Source organism: Lepisosteus oculatus, chromosome 19 (assembly GCF_040954835.1).
Source record: "Lepisosteus oculatus isolate fLepOcu1 chromosome 19, fLepOcu1.hap2, whole genome shotgun sequence".
Taxonomy (NCBI): domain Eukaryota; kingdom Metazoa; phylum Chordata; class Actinopteri; order Semionotiformes; family Lepisosteidae; genus Lepisosteus; species Lepisosteus oculatus.
The window spans coordinates 6,453,203-6,475,452 of NC_090714.1; the positions used below are offsets into that span (position 1 = coordinate 6,453,203).

General features: G+C 42.1%; 2 protein-coding genes across 5 annotated transcripts in view; one reads left to right on the forward strand and one right to left on the reverse strand.

The window, feature by feature from the left end:
• Positions 1-22,250, forward strand: part of ift140 (intraflagellar transport 140 homolog (Chlamydomonas)) — a 46,997-nt gene that overhangs the window by 13,771 nt on the left and 10,976 nt on the right. For 3 of the 4 annotated variants that reach the window (XM_069180812.1, XM_069180815.1, XM_069180814.1), the window contains 6 exons: positions 87-204; positions 305-426; positions 676-811; positions 2,606-2,737; positions 2,971-3,006; positions 4,382-4,581. In XM_069180812.1, coding sequence (XP_069036913.1) covers positions 87-204; positions 305-426; positions 676-811; positions 2,606-2,737; positions 2,971-3,006; positions 4,382-4,581 — 744 coding nt within the window. The remainder of the gene's footprint in view (positions 1-86; positions 205-304; positions 427-675; positions 812-2,605; positions 2,738-2,970; positions 3,007-4,381; positions 4,582-22,250) is intronic. The other variant, XM_069180813.1, reaches the window with a different exon arrangement.
• Positions 7,156-21,660, reverse strand: tmem204 (transmembrane protein 204). The gene is made up of 3 exons (XM_006637052.3): positions 20,413-21,660; positions 16,707-16,862; positions 7,156-10,036 (listed from the first exon to the last, which is right to left on the reverse strand). Exons 1-3 carry the CDS (start codon positions 20,696-20,698, stop codon positions 9,792-9,794), a joined length of 687 nt encoding a protein of 228 aa, XP_006637115.1. The 5' UTR covers positions 20,699-21,660; the 3' UTR covers positions 7,156-9,791.

The following is a 22,250-nucleotide window of genomic DNA, read 5'->3' on the forward strand; positions in this document are numbered from 1 at the left end:
CTCATCTAAACTAACATGCTATGCGGATTAGAAAAGTAAAGGGCTGTTCCTCTTCACTGTTTGAATGTCGTTTTTTTTTTTTTCAGGGAAGCGAAGCCTCACTGCAATGCAAAGAACCTGAATGAGCTTATCCCAGGCCTGGGAGCCTTGTCTTCAGTAAAGTGCAACGCTAATGGTAGCCAAGTCAGCATCATCGTTACCAGGGTGAGTGAGAAATGAATGTGTACTGCAGGTTAAAGATCATCCCGGTTTTGCTAAATATAGTTGTCCTTGGCGTGTTTAACCATTCCATTGCTTCTTCCAGGCCGATGGGAGCTGTGATTCCAGGGTGTATTTCTATGATGTGGAAATGGACACTTTGACCTACTTTGACTTCTCCAAAGGCCGACCTCACAGTGGGATCCTCCAAGGAGAGGAGCCAGAGAGGTAAGCTTGCTTAAGAAGCAGAAAGTCTGGCTTCAAATAAGTTTGAGGGATATTTATTACTCTTCTGATTTTTTTTGCTTAGTTTTATGTTGCAGCACTGAATGTTGAAGTCTGGGGTCTTTTTTTGAGGGGAAAAAAGAAAAAGCAACATAAAATATATTATTAAAATAGTAAATAAACATATGAACATTTTTGAAAATCTTTGTGAATCTATCTGTCTCGGGAATACTGAACTGGTGACTCCTTCAGGACCCAATCGGAGAACAGCGAGCTGTGTGGCCGGTCTCCAGTCAGCCAGTTCTGGGATGAAAGTGAGCCTCGACTCTTTGTGTGTGAGGCAGTATTGACAGGGACAGTCCCTGTCCAGAATAACAGCATTATGCAGGTACCAGGTCTCTTTCCTTTGGGCTAGTTCTGTCCACTCATCTCTGGCTTTGTGTTATGCATATACTGTACTTGTGTAGAACTGTGTTCTATTTAGTCTGTGGACCTTAATTCTGTTACGATCCGGCTGGTGATTTGTCAGAAGAGCCCAAGTGCAAGGAACGCCAGAGGAGAGCAATCCACGAGGGAGGGAAGGAATTTCCTTTGGATCCACTGGGGGAAACGTCTGCGAGGAACTGGTGACAACAAAACCTGTCCTTAGCCCCCTCTCAACTCCTGGAGCACCTGCTCAGCACAGCTGTCCCAGTCAGAGCCCGAGAACAAGGAGTCCTGGGGGAGCTCAGGATAACGGAGTAATGCTCGTTAGGCATCAGAACAAGGCTTGGCTGGGGCGCAGTAAGGTGGATTAGAACTGAACAAAAAAAAACTGCCTCAGAGAGAAGCCAGGAATGCAGCAGGAATAAGGGAACTCTGAGAAAAGGATACATTGCAGGGCAGGACTCCACAGAACAGACATGGAGCTGCTAGGCTGAGGGAAAGATGACTGCAGGGAGGGAGCCCTGGGGTCCTGGACGACGAAAGCTGCCTTCTGAAGTGTGACAGAACTGTAGGGGAATAGGAGGCCAGTGGAAAAGTGTCTACGGTTCGAGAGAAAAGGCCAGAACCTGCCATGTAGACTGGAGTGCGGAGCATTATGCAGACTGGAACTGGAGCTGCAGTGTAAGTCAGGGCACAGTGCAGACTGGAGCTGGAGCTGCAGGGCACAGTGCAGACTGGAGCTGGAGCTGCAGGGCACAGTGCAGACTGGAGCTGGAGCTGCAGGGCACAGTGCAGACTGGAGCTGGAGCTGCAGGGCACAGTGCAGACTGGAGCTGGAGCTGCAGGGCACAGTGCAGACTGGAGCTGGAGCTGCAGGGCAGAGTACAGACTGGAGCTGGAGCTGCAGGGCAGAGTACAGACTGGAGCTGGAGCTGCAGGGCACAGTGCAGACTGGAGCTGGAGCTGCAGGGCAGAGTACAGACTGGAGCTGGAGCTGCAGGGCAGAGTACAGACTGGAGCTGGAGCTGCAGGGCACAGTGCAGACTGGAGCGGAGCTGCAGGGCACAGTGCAGACTGGAGCTGGAGCTGCAGGGCAGGCAGAGTAACATAGTGGGCTTTAGAAGCATGGGCTGATTCAGTGGAGAAAGGCGAGGGTAGTTTGGAAAGAGCCTAGAAAAACAGAACCCTGGGCACACAGCCCGTCAACCGGGATTGTGAGGCCTCAGCCCACAGGACCGGAAATAACGAGTAGAGAGTGGGAGTAGAACTGCAACTGGGAAGAGTGCTGGGGTGAAATGAATAAAGATGAAGTAGTATTAAAGTGGTGCCTCGGCATTAAATGTAAAAAGACCAGCAATAAATAATAGATTTTATAATTGCGAGGTTGTTTGGATCACCAGAAGGAGATCAGGCAAGCCCTGGAAAACCATGAGCCCTTGTGAGAATGCCACGGTTTTCCTAGCCGGGGGATGCGGCAGGACAGAGGTCACAACAAATTCTGCTTGCAAAAATATACTTCTCATGGGATTCCAAAAACCAGGTTTGAAGCGAGACAGATGTGACCTGAATAGGCTCGCGACCGACACAAAACCCACAAATTATTTTTTTGTCTGAAGTTATTCTGGACCAGTGAATAAAATCCAGCTCATTAGCATTAGCTGGGGGGGATCAGTGGTGGTGCTCTAGCTGGTGTAAAACTGAAATGAGTCTGTGGTGGTCTCTAATCCAGAACTGTCTGTCCCTCTTTACCTTGTAGGCAGACGTCCTAGTGGTGTCCTTCTTTTGCACCCAGGAACATGGGCTGCTACTCCAGGACTCGTATGCAAAGCCAGTAGGCATGCAGGCACTGCTTGCTCTTGACGTGCCCTTTTATTACTTCACCTGCAAGGTAGGGTTGAAAATCCTTGGTGTTTCCCTCGTACACAAACACTTCACGATTGCTTCAAGTCACAAGAAGGCATCTGTTCATTTCATTGCTTTTTCTTTACCTGTCTTTTGCTCCTTGGCTTCCTTTACGATTTATTTGCGTAGGTGTTTTCACCTTTACTGCTCTTTCTGTTTATTTTCCTTTCCTTCTTCGGCCTCATCGGGGTTGGGTTTGTCTGGGTCACCCCTTTCCAGCTGCTGTTTCGGAGAGGGTCATTGTTTCAGCCATATGTGAGTACCTGCCACTCATCCCCCTGCTTTTCTTCATGATGCTTCGTGAAGACTCCTCATGTCATAATCTTCGCACACTCTCCTCAAACCTTGCTTGTGAGAGAAGAGTAAGAGTAAGGCATCAAATTGGAGAAAGCTTCAGAGCATCTCCTATGCGCAGCGCAGAGGTTACACAGGCATAATAGGCTGATAAGTTAATAGGTTAAAGAGGAGACTTGAGAGCACAGTTTGCCACGAATGTGCTGACAGTTTTGTACAAGTATTAAGGTGCTAGTTCATCCGGGGATAAAACAAACGTGGAAAAGAATTCAATTTTGGTGTTTTGAATATTACATTTTACAGTTAAAAACATACTTTTGAGATTTAAAAATGGTCTCCATTTGATAGAGGAAAAAAAAGCAATTTTATTACTATTTGGTCAGCAGTGGCATTTTTGTCTCAATTACTTAGTGGGCAAGTTTTGAGAAGCAAATATTTTCTTGGTGTCTTCAGGAACTTTGTGTCATTGGCACACTTTAGGATTTTTGTCTTTTGTTGGTTAATTACTTAACCCTATTGTTGGGTTGGAGCGCTGCCTCTGTGGCTAAGGATCTGCCCCTGTGGCTAGAAGGTTGCTGGTTCAAATCCCACGCCCGGCAGAGGAATCCTACTCAGTTGGGCCCCTGAGCAAGGGCCTTAACCCCAACTGCTCCAGGGGTGCTGTACAATGGCTGACCCTGCACTCTGACCCCAAGCTTCTCTCCCTGTCCGTTTGTCTCTTGGAGAGCAAGTTGGGGTATGCGAAAAGACGAATTCCTAATGCAAGAAGTTGTATGTGGCCAATAAAGTGATCTTATCTTATCTTTCATTTTCATCACTCCAGTACACAATCTTTTTAGTTTGTGTTTCTTGTATATTAATCTCTCATTTTAGACAGTTTTGTAATTGTCCCTCTGTGGCAACTTTAAACTGTCCTTGCTTGTGTTTTATTGAAGTGTTTGTTTACTTAATGTATTTTTTTCCCATATATATAATAAGATATATTTATGGTAGGAATGTGTAACAGCAGTTCTTGAGGATTCTTTAGTGATTAAGACTGAAAAATGGCAGGCAATTGGATGTCTTGATCCAAATGATTATTTCAGAGATTCAAAGAATTGAGATCAGACTTGTCCATTCTCAATTTACAGCTTTCAGTAAAAAAACAGTGTATGGGTTTTTGATGTCCCTGGTAATGCTTATGTAACAGATGAAAGGAAGCATCTCAATTGAATACTGCAAAATCTGTCGATGCTGACATCTGTGTGTTGCACTATGACACGCTGATAAAGAAACGGATGTAGTGCTGCACCTAACCCGTCATTCTTACCTCCATGTATGTGTGTGTGTATCACAGCCTGGAGAAAGAGAGGTGGAGAGCGAGGGGTCTTCTGCTCAGTCCTCTGTCCCTCAGATGGTGTCCCGACGTGCGCTGCGGGACTTCGTGGGGCTGGAGGACTGCGACAAGCCCACGCGCGACGCCATGCTCAACTTCAGCTTCTATTTGACCATCGGGGACATGGACGAGGCCTTCAAGTCCATCAAACTCATCAAGAGGTAGGGAGACGTGTCGCCGTTCCTTTATTAACAGACGTGTTGAATGTAATGGATAAAGGAACAGAGCAAGCCAAGTTAGAAAGTCAAGTCAAGCCAAGCAAGCCAAATTACATCACCAGGGATGTCATTTCTGTGTATAACAAACAGGCATTGGATGGTAAAAAGAATTGACTTAATTTTGATGTGGCCTTGAATTCATTCCTGTGTTGAAGCATAGATGTGCAGTAAACCAGAGATTAAATAGAAACGCAAGATGCAGACAGTAGGACTTGAACCTACATTAAGTAAAACCATATCACATAGTCAATTGATGGGAAAGAGTGCAAGATGGGCCAGAAGGACATTTAAGAGTAAATAAGAATGTTTTGTTTGGGCTAAAATGGGTATATCATTAATAATTGATCCATTGCTATGGGTCATTTTTGTTGCATTGTTCTGTTCTATATCTATTATATCTTTTGTAGCAGCACAATGCCTTGCTGTGCCTAAAACCAAGCGATTTCTGTGCAGGGTCAATGAATTAAGCTGGGGCATGCAGGTTGGCACGTGCATAGTGGGTTGTGTGGCACTGTGCCACAAAATGTTGAGTTTGTGCCTCTGTTCTCCCCAATAGGACTGTGTATTCATATTCTTCTTGATTGCACCAGAGACATTCTGGGGAAGCATTCGTTCCTTTAGTTGCCATATTTAGTTCAAAGTAGAAGGAAATGTTCTGATTTTATTCTTATTGTGGCCTTGACACATTGTACATGGTCTCTGTGGGTTTTCGGCATTGTTAATGCAGAACTGGTTCTGTTTTTATCTACAGCCAAGGAGAATGTGCTTTTTCTTAAATCGCCTCTCATATCTTTCATCCCTGTTTACCAGACCCCCCCAAAAAGATTTAGTCCTTAATGGATCTTGGTAAACTAGACCAGGTTATTTTTTTCTGTTATTTTAAACTTTGTGAGGACACAAACTGAATTGGAAATAATTATTTTGTATCGATATCGATATTCATCATAAAATGTTTGTGATGGATGACATTCCAGAACAGAACTTTATAAACTGCTGCAGGTACTGGAGTTAGTTTCTTCAAGAACAGAAAAATACCCATCGGCACAAAACATAATTTGCCATGTGTTTACACAGTCATGAATTTTATCTGAATATTTTTAAATTTCTCTTGTAGCTTTAACAGTGTTTGCTAATACTTCTAATTTGGTGTTATCTCCAAACTTGACTATTTTACTAATTATTGTGGAATCTAGGTCATTAAGAAGAACAGTGGTCCTAGTACAGATCCCTGCTGTACTTCAGTAATTACATCACTCCAATTTGAGTATCAATGCACAGAAAGGTGATAGTGTATGATGCCCCATTAAGAGTTGTGACAGTGCCACATTTTTATATGCATAGATGAAACATCTCTCATGCTCTTTTCCTTTGCAATCGCATTCCCTTCCTTTTTTTGCAGTGCCCTTATTAAACCCCTTTGTAACTCTCCAATTTCCCCATGGAGAAAATACAAATGGCTTCCCATGTACGTGAGCAAATGTTTATTGTTAAAAAAAAAAGTACAGCAGAAAAAAACATATCCGATCTGTCGGAAATCTCCGAACACTTAATAGCCGCGATGACAGCTTTATAAAAGTTCCTCATTGACAGCTATTTTTGCAGTATTTTTGTGAACTGGCTGTAAGGTATTGTGCTCGATTCCCGCAAAGTCCTGGCCGCTGGCTGACGCAGATCCTGTGTAGGGAATAGTCACGCTGCAGAGCAGTGTGTGTGTGGGGGGGTAGTTACTGGGGAAATGCTAGATAAATGGAAAAAGAGGGAAATCAAATCACTCTTACAGTGGAGGAGGTTCATGCCTGGGATGTGACTGGATCCAAATGTTGTCTGCTGGATGACCATTGACAATCCCAGAGCATAATCAGGAAAAGGAACATGGTGCACAACCTCATATTAGCCCTGACCTTGAGCTTGTAACAAAATAAGGGGTTTAAGAGTGTTTGAATTACTAAGGTGAAACTTTTGAAATGAAATTCCTGCTGGATATTTTTTGTATACCCAAATGGCTTCCAAAATGCATTGGAATTCATTGAGGATTCTGATCTTGTGCAAGTCAACCAGGTTTCATGAACCTTGAGCTGCCAGCTGGTGTACACCCAAACCTCGTTAAATGACATTTCCACATTTTATGAACAGGAAAGAAAAATGCTTTCTCTTTGGCCATTTCCCAAATGGTTATCATTTTAACAGAAATCCAAAATGTTGTGCAACAGTGTGAATATTCTAATAGTCTCATCTCACATTATGTGTTTAATATCTATTACTAAATGTATTATTTTACCAAAAATAATACAGAATTCTTTAGTCACAACTGTGTTGGATAAAATTTCGTAATAGTAGTAAAAACTCTGTTTTGGCTACTGTTATCCAGTTATAATATATTCATATATACTGTAAATAAAACTTTAATGGACCTACAGTATAATCGTTGATTCTGCCAAAGCCAGTGTTGTTGTCTGCTGTATAACATGTTCTGAACTCCATGAACCGCACAACACAATTCAGTTATGCGATACTGGGTGTATTTTCATCCTGTGTTGAAGCCCTTCTGCTTTATTACAGCATTTATGTTGTAAATGCCTGGAACGTGTTAATTCAGTAAAATACACTTGCAGTATTTCCACCAATTGATATTGTCCTTGACACTCAGATGGAATTTAAAGAGGGGTTATCAAAAAACTGATGAAAAAGAGATATAGACATTATTTTACCGTGTTACTAATGCTTCTTTGAAATGGAAGGATTTTTAAAAATACATCATTTCACATCAGTACATCATGCTTTAAACTGCAGAATGGGTCAAGTTGAGCACTGTACTGTAGCTTAGTAAACAGCACAGATTAAGAGTTTTTGAAGCATCCCTTCACAAGCACTCCACTAAGGAATTATGAAGTCGACTGAGAAGGTTGCATTAACACTGATGTTTAGGTTGTGTACACTCAGGGAGTCACAAAGTGCCTTTAGCAGGAAATCAGCTCGAATGGCAAATGATCTCATTGTTTTTTGGATTAAGTGGCATGTTTCCAACGTGTGTTGAGTACACTGTTCCAGAAAAGGTATCAATCTTGGATCTAATACATGACATCTGTAGACTTTAAAATCTGTTTTGAATTTTTCCCGCTCTGTTCAAACCATTCTCAGCTGAGGGTTGTAAGAATTGTATTATGAAAGAGTGAAGTTAAATGCTATTTTGACAATACAAAACAGTATTTTATAACATGTAGATTCCATCCAAGTGGTTTTCTTTCAGGTTAATTGCAGAATTAATGCATTACTGGTAAAGAAAAAATAAATATCTGTAGATTGTTAGAGACACTGCAGTTATTGGAAATACAGATTTAGTTTTCTTCAGTTGTCTTATTCTTTGTGAATTCAATGTTAGGTTTAATGATTATATCACTAAAAATGGAAATTTAAGGAATCCAAAATACTAAATCTCTTAATTGGCAACAATATGATTGCAGTTTATATTATGTAAATTAATGTATATTTACAACCGTGATTATGGAAAATACACCATTGATTTGTATGGAATGATTTTTAAATGAGCTCAATCGCTTGCATTTGCATGTGTGAGCTCTAAGAAGTATTGTTTATTGGGGTCCTAGTGTCTGATAGAGACATTGAGGATTTTGCATGGAATTTCAGTAAATAACACATTGGTGTTACAAAAAATTATTCATAACATTTATTTTTAGTCAGAAACTTAACATTTTAAAGTGAACTCCATTCAAAAGAGAAATCTGACATCTCAATTAGCAATATAATATATCAATACAATTAATACAACCAAATAAAATTAATTTAATCCGTATATGTACCACTCAACGCAAGGAGATTATCGGTAGAAATTGATCCCAACTAATTTTAAACTAAATATAGATATTTGTTCCTGTAAATGTTTAGCTAATCTATTGACTCCTCAATTTAATTGAAACTTTGGCTGGTTACTACAATATATAAGGAACAAGTAATAGGTTTGTTCCATGCTGGAAAAAAAGAAGAAAGAAAACACAACCTTTCTCACACCTGAAGAAGGCCCCATGGCCGAAACGTGTTGTCTTTCTTCTTTTTTTCAGCATGGAATAATCCTATTATTTGTTCCTTTGCAGCCTACGCATGCTGATGCAGCTCCCCACCTGAACTACTACAGTATATGTTTCAGTTACACAGATCTTAATTCATAATTGGTTTGGGTCACATGGCCTACATTCAAAAGTGTAGTAGAACTGAGCATGTTAATATTCCATAGCAGTCTGCTATGTCTTGTAATACAAGACGTTAAGTCTGCTGAAATCTAGATAATTTTAAGTTCACGATGAATATTCTGTGCAAAATGTACTAAAAGAAGTGCTGGTGACAAAAGACCAAGATCCAGCTTGGTGTCTTTTTAAACCAAAAATGTGTAGTAAAGGGGTCCAGAAAGTCAAATTAAGGCACATCACAGAACCTCAGGGCTAACTCCTCTGTTTCCACCGCATTGGCCCTTAATTAGACAGTCTGTAAACTACTCTATAAAACTTTGGGAGTTAATGTAATAGGCATTTATCAAGGCAATTTGTCCACATTCTGAAGGATGTTACTGTGTGATTAGAGTAACCACCATGACATTGTGATAATGTGAGCAAAATGACACGACTGAGTTAGTTACTACCATGATAGAGCTGTTTGTGTGCACTTAAATCTCCTGCCCACTTCCTGGAAATGTTTAGCACATATATTTAAAATTATTTTTGTGTTTTAATCTTTTCTTTTTTTTTCTTTCCGTACTGGGTTAGCTGTGCTGTACTCTCAGCAGTTAAGAAGTCTATAAGTATTTGGTTTGTGTTTTCTGCTCATATCCCTGGATGTTTGACTTTCTTCCCCTATGTAGTGCTTTTCTTCTTTAAAGGTCCTCATCAGGGGCACCTCAAAAAACGACACGTGGAATGCTTCAAGGTTGCCAGTCTTGGAGATGGTCACAGTTTGCTTGTGAGTTTGAAGTATTTTCCGCAGGACAGAAAGCGATAACACAATGAGAAAAGATTTAAGCACGTTAGTCCAACGTTTGTGCAGCAATAATGTTAAGCCGCTCTCCCGCCACGAGGGAGCCAAGGAGCAGTGGGTTAGTGTTCGGTGTCCTCTCAGTCCCCTCCGGAGGGGTCCTGGGGGGCGGCTCAGCAGGGAGACTCGACGTAGTCGTTGTTGAGCCGGGGGCGGAAGGGGGCCGCGAGCGAGTGGCTGATGACGATCACCCTGGGGCTGAGGCAGTCCTCGCGCCGGTGCAGAATGTTCCAGATCAGCAGGGCGGCCGCCAGGGTGGCCAGGAGGCAGGCGCCAATGTTCACGTAACAGGACCACGACAGGTGTGTGTACGGCCCGATCCGGTAAAACGTCACCAGGCCGATCACCAGCACAAAACCTGCACGGAGACAGGGAAATGTTATTGGACAGCCAGAGGCTTTATTATTAACTGGATACTAGTTGTTGGCTTCTGTGTGCTAGAGATTTGTGTAATGATAAATAATGTCCTCTATTTCTCTTACCTCTTTTTAAGCATTTGTATTGAATGTGACACTGAAGCGATTACATCGAGGACGATAAGGAGATTTCTTTAAGTAAAAACAGATATTTCAAGAGAATCATATATTTTCAAAGTCCGAGTCTCAGGGTCAGACCACAGATGAACAAATCCTTTAGCACTTTAGAAAGTTTCCAGAATATCATTAAAACTCTGTTCTTTAAAGTTTGACAAACAGGGGAGGATGTGTTCATTCTTCCTCCTTTCTGGGCCTGCTGTTCTTCAGCGTGTTCCTAGATTTGAGTTCCTTTATGTGCTCCGTGGGACTCGCTCCAGAGAATAGGAACAAGCTGCTGCTTTTATTTTTTTACCATTTCCAGTAAGAACGCTGTAACATGGCTTTAGGAAATACAGTTCTCATTGTTGCTTTACTAAAGAAATAGGGAAACAAACCCATATTACATTAAAGGGGGCAGAACTTCAGCTGCATGTCGGCAAGGCTGCAGTTCCAGTGTGAAATTCCTTCTATCGTATGTAATTCCATAGGGGGAGACGTACATCGCCTTGGAAGGAGAAAAGCGTACTAATTGAAAAGGGCTGGAGCCGTTTCGGGGACTCTGCAGGTTCTCGGCAAGGGTAGAGGCAGTCCGGTACTGGTTACAGTGGATCTTTCTGTAATCCCAGCATTGGAACGTTAACGGTTGTCATTCTTGTGGAGCTAAAAACGGACCCAAATCTAGTTTAAAAGCCCAGTGCTCTTGTTACTCCACCCTCATTTTTTAAGAAAATACCTTTTGGATTTACATTCCTTTTTGGAAGTTCATTCAAAGGCTTGAAGCAATTTAATGATTGTAATGGTTTCAGGTTGCCTATATGGCATTATTACCAGGGTAGTAAATGAATGACAGCTTTAGGGAAAATAAAGACTAAATGCATTTTAGGCCTGTTGTCTAGGAATAAAATTGGTAAGTGATATGAATAAAGTAAATTTGTCTTATAAAACTAATATCAGTTGAAAGATTGTGTATTAAAGTCTTATATTCGAGTTATTAGTGATGTTCTTTGTATCATATTGTATCTAATTTTTTTGTGTAAATAGGTTACTATATTGAAAGGTGAAGAAACATTTCTGTTGTGTTATGTAAAAATGGACACTCCTCAACCTGTGAATGTGTAAAAGAAGTGTGTCCTGTATTGAAGTCTAGCTGGGATCAGCACAGAGTTAGATTTGATCTGGGGTGTTTGAACCTGAAGGCTTAACTGCTGGAGCATTGATATCAGCGAGGTCAGACAGGCGGCTTTGCTCTTTGAGCTGCCCAGTTGAAGGGACACTCCTGGGGACAAGAGGTTTTTTAGGTGGACCCCCTGCAGGAATTTTGCCTTTGAGAAACTGCAACCATCGGTCACCGGCCGACAGCAGGAAACAGGATCGCAGCTTCCTCCAGTGGCCCAAAATAAACTGATTTATTTCAGCAGAGTCATTTCCCTTCACAGGCCCTCTGCCTGAACCCTTTCAGGGAAGGGACGGTTTAGAGGCACGAAACCGCAGAGAAAGAATCTCACCATCTGGGAGAACAGTGGTTGGGGGTTCGATTAGATGGAAAAGCTTCTTTTTTCAAGTATTGATTTGTAATGTTTGCCCTCAGATCACAGCTGGAAGCTGATGATATCATCTGAAGGTATTTCTTAATGGAGTGGCATCATCTTTCAGTAAGCTGCTGTTCGGGAGTGACATTAATAATCGAGATGTACTGTAATATATTAAAAACAAACAAAAATGAAGCATATTTACACACTCGCTGGGGAATTTCACGGAAAAGCTTTAGAGACGAAATGACCAAAATTAGAAAGTTACAGTACACAAAGGCTTTCCCAATCGAAATATTTGTACTTTCCTGAACCACTTCACCGAAGTATTTTGAAAGAGTAGAACAATGAATTAAGTTATTCCAAACCAGAGATAAATGTTGAAAAAAGGATGTGACCGGATTAGGATATGATTCAGGATAGGATATGTTTCCTTTAATCGTTGTGAATTATAGTTAAAGGACCTGCTTGTTTACACTGCCTGCTACTTCTAAGAAAACGAAGCCTCCCTCTAGTTGCTGGATGGGTGGGACAGTCACAGAGCTGTCTGAAACGTGCCTTTTGGCCTAGGGGTATCTTAGGACCTTCCTTCGTTTCCTCCTTTCCTGTTTCCCTTTTCCTTCTTCCCCACTTCAGCAGCTCCACTGCGGAGCCACTCCTTGTAAAAAGAGCTGGACAGTGGGACTTGTACCAGTTCTGTGATTAACTGGTTTGAGCTTTATGGGGTGGGTATTTGAAGAAACGTGGGTTTTCCTTTTTTTCCCCCCCCAACAAACGCTTGCTTCCATATGATTACACCTGTACTACTTTTAAAATCTTGGCTTTCAGTTAAAAATGAATATTTTTCTCACCACAATAGTAATGTAACCAGAAACTGTAAAGTGAAGATATTTTACTGTTGCAAGTGACTGGCGAGTCGCTGGAGTTGCTGTTTGCTGGAAAGTCGAGAGATCCCTGGCTGACTTCTCCCAATCCTCCTGGTTGAATTCGGCCATTTGTGTGTCAGTATATAACTAGTGATGTGACAAAGGCATCTGGGTCACTGGCTGAGCCACCCCAGTGTCATTTGACAAGTAATCAGAGCTTTGAATTGAGCCTGTAAACAATTAGTTTTTTTTTATTTATGCACAAGCTTTTCGTGGCATTTCATTTCGCAAGTGAAGTACACATGAAAAGCACAATCAGACGTTTATCGTGCTTTGAAAAGTGATTGGCAATGATTTTAAAGTGGACAAGATCCTGGAAATTGTCTCACTGATGTCTTTTTTCAGGACAGAGGTTTTTATAAAATAACATCATTATATGCTCTTTTTTTAAACTAATGAGTGCTCCTTAAACATTTCAATATGTCATTTCTAAGTAGTGAATTTCATGGTTGTTGAAGTGCTGCAAGAGACCTTTCTCCTTTAAGATCAGAGAAATTTTACTTTTTGACTGATGATAGTGTTTTTTTATTCATGTCTTCATTGTGCAGTGGTACGGTAATCAGCTAATCTGTTTCTTTATTCAATTCTGCAAGACACAAAGGGATTTTTGTCACTGCTAATTTAGTGGCTTACTTCTCATGAAAGATTAGGTGCAATAGTCAAGGATACTGTCAGGCGCAGCGCCAATATGCCAGCATGGTTTCCTCTCTCTGCAGAGCTTGGCAATGTTTCGCTGGACTGCGGGGGTGTTTCTGCTGTACGCACATGTATCCACTGGGGGCTGACCTTAAACTACCAAAAACTCACTCATCCTGTCCAAGACAACAGATTTCAACACTGCCCGCAAGAGATGAAAGACTCAGTTAATTAAAATGATCGCAGTTCGTCACAGATGTGTTTCTTAAATCGCGCTATTAAATGTTAGCTTTGACAAGCTGTTGACAGATGCGTTAAGAAGTGCTGCATCTTTGAAATAAGTAATGACTCAAAGGGGCAGCAAATGGCAAAACCTGCAAACAAAGGAGGTCTCATGATAATAGAGTAGATTTAATAACAGGAGACACGCCTTACAGGTCAAAAATACTTTTGGGGTTTTGGACTTGGAACTAGGATGGATTTTAAGCTAGTGATACCGCTGTGTCGCTATAACATTCTAATAATACAAGAATACTGTCGGCTGTATTTGTGAATGAATATTAAATGTGTATTATTAGAGGTAATCTTATTTAAAATTGGCTAATGTATATTAGGGATGTCAAGTTCATGGTTAAATTACAGGGCTGTTTTTTGTTCTACTCACAAATTTAACTAGTTTAATAATGTTAAAGGTGTTTAAAGTCAATTTCTCTCCAGGCTCTGAAAGTTTCAAAGACAATTGAAATCATTTAAAACATCAGCTTCAATACCTAATTTGCTGTTGATCTAATTTGTACATTTTCGAAACTCATGTTGGAGTGAAAATCAAAAGCTGTCATTTGGCTCTCAAATTGCCATGTTTAGAGACTTTGTTTAGAGGCAGTCACTTCCACACTTGGTTGTAAAATCAGTAGTCCAACTCCACCCTTCAGATTCTCTCCTCAATAAGTTCAACTTGATGTTGAATGTTACCAAAGAGATTAATAGCTGTGATATTATGACGCAACGCCATTCATATTAGCAGTTTGCAAAACCGAAACAAAATGATCATAAAAGGAACTGCTAAAGTCTGTTCATCTCTTTGGAATTTGGCACTATAATGTTTTGTGGCCCTAAATAATAAAGCCTGTTTACATTTTGGTTCATAATACTGAGAGGAGTGACAATCAGGGACTGATTTAGATACAGATTTCAGCTGTATGTGTACAAGGTTGTAACAGCTTGACCTGGAACGTTAGAATTCAGGAATAGTGTGTGACAGATTCCACTGCAGTAAACTAAAGGATTATTGCTCATTGATTTTGGTTCTGTTTAAATGTATTGATTTGTCATGTAAGTTATTACTTATTGATGCAGTAATTGTATGGGTAGAGCTTACCCTAGGGTACCAGATGGCTCGCCCCTAGCAACGCGTGCAAGCGCACATAAATGTTTATCCAGTATCATGAAGGGGACACTTCTCCTGACAGTGTTCCTGTATGCTTTGTAAACAGTAGCATAAAAGACTGCCTGCTTATCTGGACAGCAGCCGTTCCCACCCCACCGATCTGTGTCCTTAGATTTTTGTAATACAGAGCTCTCTCCCCCCTTCCCTCCTATGGCTTCTCTGGTTTGCATAACAGGTAGTAACAGGCATTTCCTTGTCCTGAGCAGGGATATCCTGGCGCCCGACAGTCGCTCCCTGCGCTCAGAGCAGCTCCGGCCCACCAGCCTGCATCCAGGCTAAAATTAGCCGGCCACTGCAGTGCCACAATATGAAGAACTCAAACTCAAACAAGCTCAACAGACTGCGCGTCACACTTCCTCACCAGGGGCACTGGGACAGGCAGCCCTGTGGCTGGGCTGAGGCAGATAGAGGCAGCGCTTAGTCGTCTTTCACGGGTTTATTTCTGGAGCCCATATTGTAACTTTCTAAGAACACCACCTTGAGCTGAGCAGGGCGTGTCAAACTGCTGTTTTAATTTTCAATAAACAAAGTATATTATAGTTTGTGAATGAACTAATATATTTATAAAATGCATAATTGGAATACATTTTTTATTTTATTTTTGATGCAAGTTGAATTTGAATTTTAAAGTTCTAGAGAGGGTAACAGCGCATTTTAGTTACTGCTAACGTGAAACTAAAGAGATTTTAGTAGAGAAGAGATGGGGGCCAAGACGCATAAGTCACTTTTTTTGTTGTAAGTGACAAATTTTACTTTTCACATTCCAAGGCAATGTAGCAACCAAGGGTACAGTGCAGTGAAAAAATATTTTGTGCATTATTTCATATTTTTCACAGTGAATATGATCAGATCTTCTACCAAAACCTACAGTAATATTAGATAAAAGGGACCCTGAGTAAACAACTAACATAGATTTTGATTCTTTAAGAAATAAATTAAATTAGGTGCAACACCCAATGCACCGTATGAAAACGCAATTGCCCCCTTGGACTCAGTAACTGGTTACGCAACCTTTAGCAGCAATAACTGCACCCAGACATTTCCTGTAGTTATTGATAAGTTTCTTGCAGCGCTCTGGAAGAATTTTGGCCCACTCCTCCATGCAGAACTGCTTCAACTCAGTGACATTTGTGGGTTTCGAGCAGGAACTCCTTGGTCCAAGTCCTGCAGCAAAATCACGATGGGCTTTAGGTGTGGACTTTGACTAGGCCATTCCAAAACTGCACATTTCTTGTTCTTTGACCATTCTGATATAGACTTGCTTGTGCGTTTGGAATATTTGTCTTGCTGCATGACCTAGCTGTGCTTCAGCTTCAGCTCAGGGATCTGTGGCCGGACATTGTCCTGTTAAATTCTCTGGTACAGAGTAGAATTCATGGTTCCTCCAATGATGGCAAGTTGTCCAGCAAAGCATCCCCAAACCAGACACTTACCACCACGGTTGACTGCTGGTGTGAGGCTCTTACTGTGGAATGCACTGTTTGGTTTTAGCTGTACATAACGGGACACACGTCAACCAAACACTTTCACTTTTGAGTCATCTGTCCATAGAACATTGTTCCAGAACTTGTGAGGATCATCTGGGTGCATTTTGGGAAACATGAGGTGAGCGCTCATGTTGTTCTTAGTGAGCACTCTTTTCTGCCTAGTTACTTTGCCACAGATCCCATTGTCGCCCAGTGTCTTTCTGATGGTGGAGTCATGAACACTGACCTAAGTCAAGACCATTCTCACCACTTTTGTAAGACTGATAGACATCAACAACGTTTTTGAATGAAACACCAAACTTTGGTGCCATTTTTTTCTCTCCGCGTCTTCTCTATAAACTACTCCAACCCACATAAAGATCTGACCAAGTTCACTGTAAAACAATCTGCACAGAAACAGACAAAGGGCTGATACTTTATTACAGCTCTGCAGCTCATTCTGATGTCTGCATTGAGCAGGTGAGTATAATAAAGACCAGGGTACTCACTGGCGAGTTGGAAGAGTGCAGCGATGGCCTCCTCCCACCACTGTGAGTCGTGTGTGATGAAAGGCAGCTTCATCAGCCCCAGCAGGAAGATGAGCTGTCCAGCTGTCAGGGCCACTGTGGCGATCAGGTTACAAGCACGCATCATGTCAAACTGCACTGGGGGACAAAGAACAGGGCATCAAATCCAGGCTCTCACTGATGACAATGCTTGGACTATACAATCCCCAGAGAAAAATCTGTCTCTCAATTAAGTACCTATTTTCCACTTGCATAACACCAAAATCCTGCAAACTAGTTAATGCACATAGTTTACCGTATACCTATATATATACTAAATGAAACAGTGATAACACCTTAATATCAGATCAGTTAAAGTGCACTTTGTGTCGGTGCACTTGAGCATAAGCCTATGTGCATTTGTTATGCATCATCAACATAATCGGGACCTTAAGGACTGCACTGTTAGGAGTGCTGAAACCAGAATTCCTGCAAACCTAAACTGAAAATCTTTTGTGTAACTGATAACGGCAGTGTGCTTTGTTCCTGAGATTTTTTTCCAAGTTTAACTCTGCAAAAGATGAATCACATGCAGTATTTTAATTATAAATTCTTATAAATACATTTATGTGCAGGGGTTAAAATAATACATTTTAGGGGGAAAGTATGTAATGTCAAGTGCAAGAATTACATTCAGCATTTCGGAATGAGCCATTCTCCCGTCTGTCCAGAGCACCATCTTTGGTAGGTTCGCTAAGCAGAATTGAGCTTTTTTTTAAGGTTTTGCAAGTTATAGATCAGTACTTGCTTGTGGGGGCAACACAGCGGTGCAGTGGTGAGCATTAGTAATAGCAGGTCTGTGAAACTGGGATTGCAGTTCCCTTTAATTGCAGGGGGGTGATAGTTATTGTTCATGCCTTGATCTAGAACGCATATTGTCCAAGCTACCTTTTTTATGCAATATCAATTTCTCTTTCATTTGAGTGCTAATTACTCAATCAGCCCAGGTGCCTCATTCTTTAGGTTTTTTCCATTAATTGGCAATCTGATGCTTACAGAAGAGTCAGTATTGATTGTAAGTCACTGACCACATAGGGACTTGGCAAGTTGCAGGAGTGTGTTGTACAAGGTTACACAGCTGGGCTAGCTCTAGGCTATGCAGTTGTGCCAGTTTAGTTGATTGCATGCTGCTTAGATCAGTGTTCCTCTTCACTGTGTTCCGCTCACATATATTGTGCTTTTGTATTCCCCTCCCATACTTGGTTTCTTACACTCCTCAGTTTACCTCATTTGTCTCACTCAGCAGGCACAGAAGGACTCATTTCAGTTAAGCCAATTTGCTAAAATTCCTTTAACACCAAGACACTGGAGCCTTGAAATTAAAATCTTCACTAGTTACTATTCCCTTTACACAGAATTAAAGTCAATTATTAATGCCCAATTCTCAGTCTTCACATTAATGAACACTACAACAATGTATTCTTCACCAGGCATCAGATCTTCACTGGCAATGGCTAATTTCCCTATCCCAAGTTCTTCCAGCTGGTCCAGTGACACCACTTATTAATAAAACCGCGACACAACAGCAGCAACCAATTAGTGGTTCTCTTCAGTCCCACATTGTGGGTTTGCTAATTAAAACAGAGTACTCAGGTTTTAACAAGTGTCAGCTATAATCCTAGATCTCTCACAGAGAGATGAAAGCACGCTAACATGGCTACAGTTAGGTCCTAATGCTCCTGGTTCAGTTGTCCGACCACAATGTACTTCATTCTCGTCGAGCCAGGCAAACAATCTACCAAATGGCCATTTGTTCAGCAGCTATGACTCCCATCGCTATAAACTATAAACCTTCACTCACAGACCTGTGAACTCAGCCTACTACTAATGGGCACCTCTCCACAGTTTAGTGCTCATTTACATTTCACTAACAGCCTGGAGTCTAAATTTTCCTCCTGGCTATTTTTATATGCCCTGTAATTAGCCCAGAGGTGTGACTAATTCCAAAGAAGAGCCTATCCTGTCACCTTTCCCTCATGTGGAATTTCTCTTTCATTTGAGTGCCAATTACTCAGTCAGACCAGGTGCCTCGTTCTTCAGGTTTTTCCCATTAATTGGTGTCTCCCTCACAAAGCCATCTCTCATTACACACACAGACAAACTCTACTTTGATGCCCAAGATCTGTCATTTTTCCCTTTCAGATGCAGAGAAAACTGTTGAAAAAATGTCTTTGCATTAAGTCATTTTAAACTGTCTAGACCACAACTATTTGCATTTCACACATGCTTCTTCGAAAATACAGATTTTTTTCCAATTCTACAGATATACAGTATATATAATTTGCCTGTTAAATAGTAATTTACTTAGAGGAACAATAATTAGGTATTTTATGTGAATTTGATTATCTGTGCTATTAAATATTTTTGTATGCATATAAAAATTGCAATACAAAGCAGTTATAGATGTTATATTCTATATATCTGTGCAGTAGTCTGGTATAAAGTTACTGTGCTTTTTTAAGTAGTTGGATGTGAAAGTTCAGTTCCATTTTATTACCATTGCTTGGATAAAGTGTTTCTCATTAATTTGATTTTTTCAAAATGTAATTTTTAAATGTGCAGGAAAGTTGTAATGTGATATTTTTTATAGATTATTGGTAAAAGTTTACATCTGCTAGGCGAGATGTGTAATCTCCTTTTTGAACTAATTCAGTTGTCAGAAAATGACATACTGTAGATTGCATAGTAATTCAGAGATGTGTTGGTTTTAGGATTAAAGCCTTTACATATGTAAACCAGTTAATAATCAACTATTAATTGTAATTTGTTGCTAAACAAAAAAGATCCCCATTCCTTCGGCTAAACTGAAAACACAATCCAATGAGGTTAAATCTTGTTTTGTTATTACAGTTTGGGGGGGGGTGACAAAGTCATTTAGATGTACATTAAGGAATTGTGAAGAGGTTTATTTTTTTAACAGCATACCTTACGCAATACGCCAACCTTAACGAAAGAACTGATTTGGATAGTAATAAAGCTGTGCTCTTCATTTTAATTCAAAGCACCACGTTGAGCGCTTACGAATTTTTAGTGTTCAACAGTTCTGACCTCTAACGCCAGCTTGCTAGGTGCTCACTGCACCTTCACTTGGCCAGAGAGACTGAACCCCCCACTAACCAGAGTAAAACATCCCAGGTCTGTTCAGGTTCTGTGGATTGATGTTTAACTTGGGGGAGGGAGGGGAAATCGCAGATCATTGATCGTTTCAGGATTTCAACCCCAAAATTTGTTTTCATATTGAAGTGAGTGCACAAGCCACATGTCACACTGTAAAGATTTCAGCTTTGTCCCGATCTGTAAGCAAGCCGTTTTCACGGATACCAGCTTCCAGACAGATGTGCTGAGGATCATAGGCAACTGGTTGAGTTCTGTTATGGAAATGCACACAATGATTTGTCTACATTGGGTTCGCCAGCTCTTACACTGTATCCCGTTGTTGCATCCTTAATTAAATCAATGTATTTTCTGCGAAGAAGACAAAGGAATGTACTTCTGCTTGAGAGGAATGTAAGGATTCTGAGAAATGCTTAAGAATAAAGCAGCTGCCCTTGAAGTCTTAGCAAGTAAAACCCAAAGTAAAAGTAGACTGCCTGCCGTACTGCAGCCTGCAGGCTGAACCCCCTCTTCCCCTTCCCGCTCCCCCACTCACACTTGACAGTGCTGCGGGACTCCTGGAAGCCCGAGTACTCCGACCCCCAGCCCAGCGTCTGGCACTGGTTCTCCCCCTCCTGGCTGTGCCGCACAGTGCTGGCCACCACCGCCACCTCCCGAGCCCGCTCCGCCGCCGGGCACATCCTCCACAGCCCCACGCTGCGCTTGCGCCCGTCTTCCAGGGCCTGGAACACCCAGCTGGGCGTGAAGGCCGCCACGTTGTTGAGGATCAAGGACAGTAGGGCCACAGCCACCGCCGCAGCCACGAGCCTCTGCACGGCCATATACCCGCCCGCCTCCCGGCTCTCCACCGCGGCAGGACAGTCTCTTTCTGCTCTCCCCCTCTGCCGAGTGAGCCCCTGCTGCTCAGCTGTGGCTCATTGAGAGCAGAGAAGCCAGTAATAGAAAGAAAAACAAACAGTGCTTTGAATCTCAGCTAGAGAACATCTCCGTTCATTCTTATCCAGGATCTTTTGTTCATGCCAATTTAAGGAAAATGGGCAGCCTTTACCCTTCCTCTTCGGATTTAGGCACCGCAGGCAGTCGTGGGTTAATCCAGCAGGCAGTCAGGTCCATTCCACTGGCTCTTGCTGCCCTACTGCTGCTGTGAGTTTGCTCTCTCTTTTCCTATCTGTCTCTCGGGTTTTCTCTCCGTGCTTTCTTCTGCAAGCTTTGTGGGCTGTTTGAGTCAAGCGGTACAGAGGCGGGCGCCCCTGGTTTTTCAAATACTCCACGGGGGTGGAGGAATGCAAGAAAAGAAACCAGATCCCCGGATTAGGTGATGAGGGATGACAGCTCAGCCCCACAGCTATAAATTACTCTCCGAGTCTGAGGAACTCTGCAGGCCCCTTGTCCCCTTGCTCCCTCTGGCAGTACAGTCCTCAGTGCAGCTGAGCTCCAGATGTGAAAAGAGCTCTCTCAGTCTCGGGCTGCAGCCAGCAGCAGTGGACGAGTCTGGGACTACTTGTGTACGTGTGTGTGTGTCTGTGTGCACACTCTGCACTGAAGAGGAAAAGACTGAGCTGGTGAGTGTTTTGGAGAGCACAAGGGCGTACTCTCTCTCCTGCTCCCTCTCTGCGACAAACACTCTGCCCTGCGGCCAAACAGCAACAGGATGCGTTTCCTGAGAGGAAAAGGACTGGGGTGACAGATTTTAGCGCTACTCCCCCCTGCCTAACTGTCTACAGCTTGTCACACTTCTCTTATTCACCTTTGTCTTGTCTGAAAAACCTACACGACAACAAAAATGAATCTGTGTATCCTACATCTGAACACAGGTAGGCCCTGCGTGTTTCTGGACAAGTCCAGCAAATCTAGTGCTTGTGGAGAAGGGGCCAGCCTTCCCCAGCTCTGTGGGCTGTCAGCTGGACTGCTGTAATGGCTGCTTCCCGCCTGTCCCAGGGCCCCTAAAGATTCCGGGAATTTCCTGTTGCCAGACTTTAATAAACAGCACACATCTGTATCTTGTAGAGAAGGGAGGGGCAGGGGCTTTTGATTAAAATGAAGACCAGATGGGTGTGGAATCCACAGCAGTGGTGCAGCTCAGGGCTGCGGTGGAGTGAAGGAGTTCTGCTCTGTGGGACAGCTTGCATTCCTGTGTCCGATTCCCATGCCCAGAGTTCTTCTGAAGCAGTGAAACTGCACATGAAACTCCTCACTTTGCCGCCCGGAAATCTCCTGAAACAATCGGCGATGATGCATTTCACTTTGAACCAACACAGTGCTAACTGACGCATCTCTGAATAAAATGGGTGCCATTCTTGTGGCCTACTGTTGCTCTACTTTTCAAAGTGTTTTTTTGAGTTTATTTTTCCTGAATTTGCCTTGTAAGAAATT

Excerpts from the sequence above, each read along its gene's own strand:
- tmem204 (XM_006637052.3), bottom strand. The coding sequence starts at position 20,698 with ATGGCCGTGCAGAGGCTCGTGGCTGCGGCGGTGGCTGTGGCCCTACTG. Across the intron at positions 16,863-20,412 it reads GTCCCGCAGCACTGTCAAGT|TGCAGTTTGACATGATGCGT; the intron begins GTGAGTGGGGGA and ends TTTGTCCCCCAG. Across the intron at positions 10,037-16,706 it reads TGCACTCTTCCAACTCGCCA|GTTTTGTGCTGGTGATCGGC; the intron begins GTGAGTACCCTG and ends GTCTCCGTGCAG.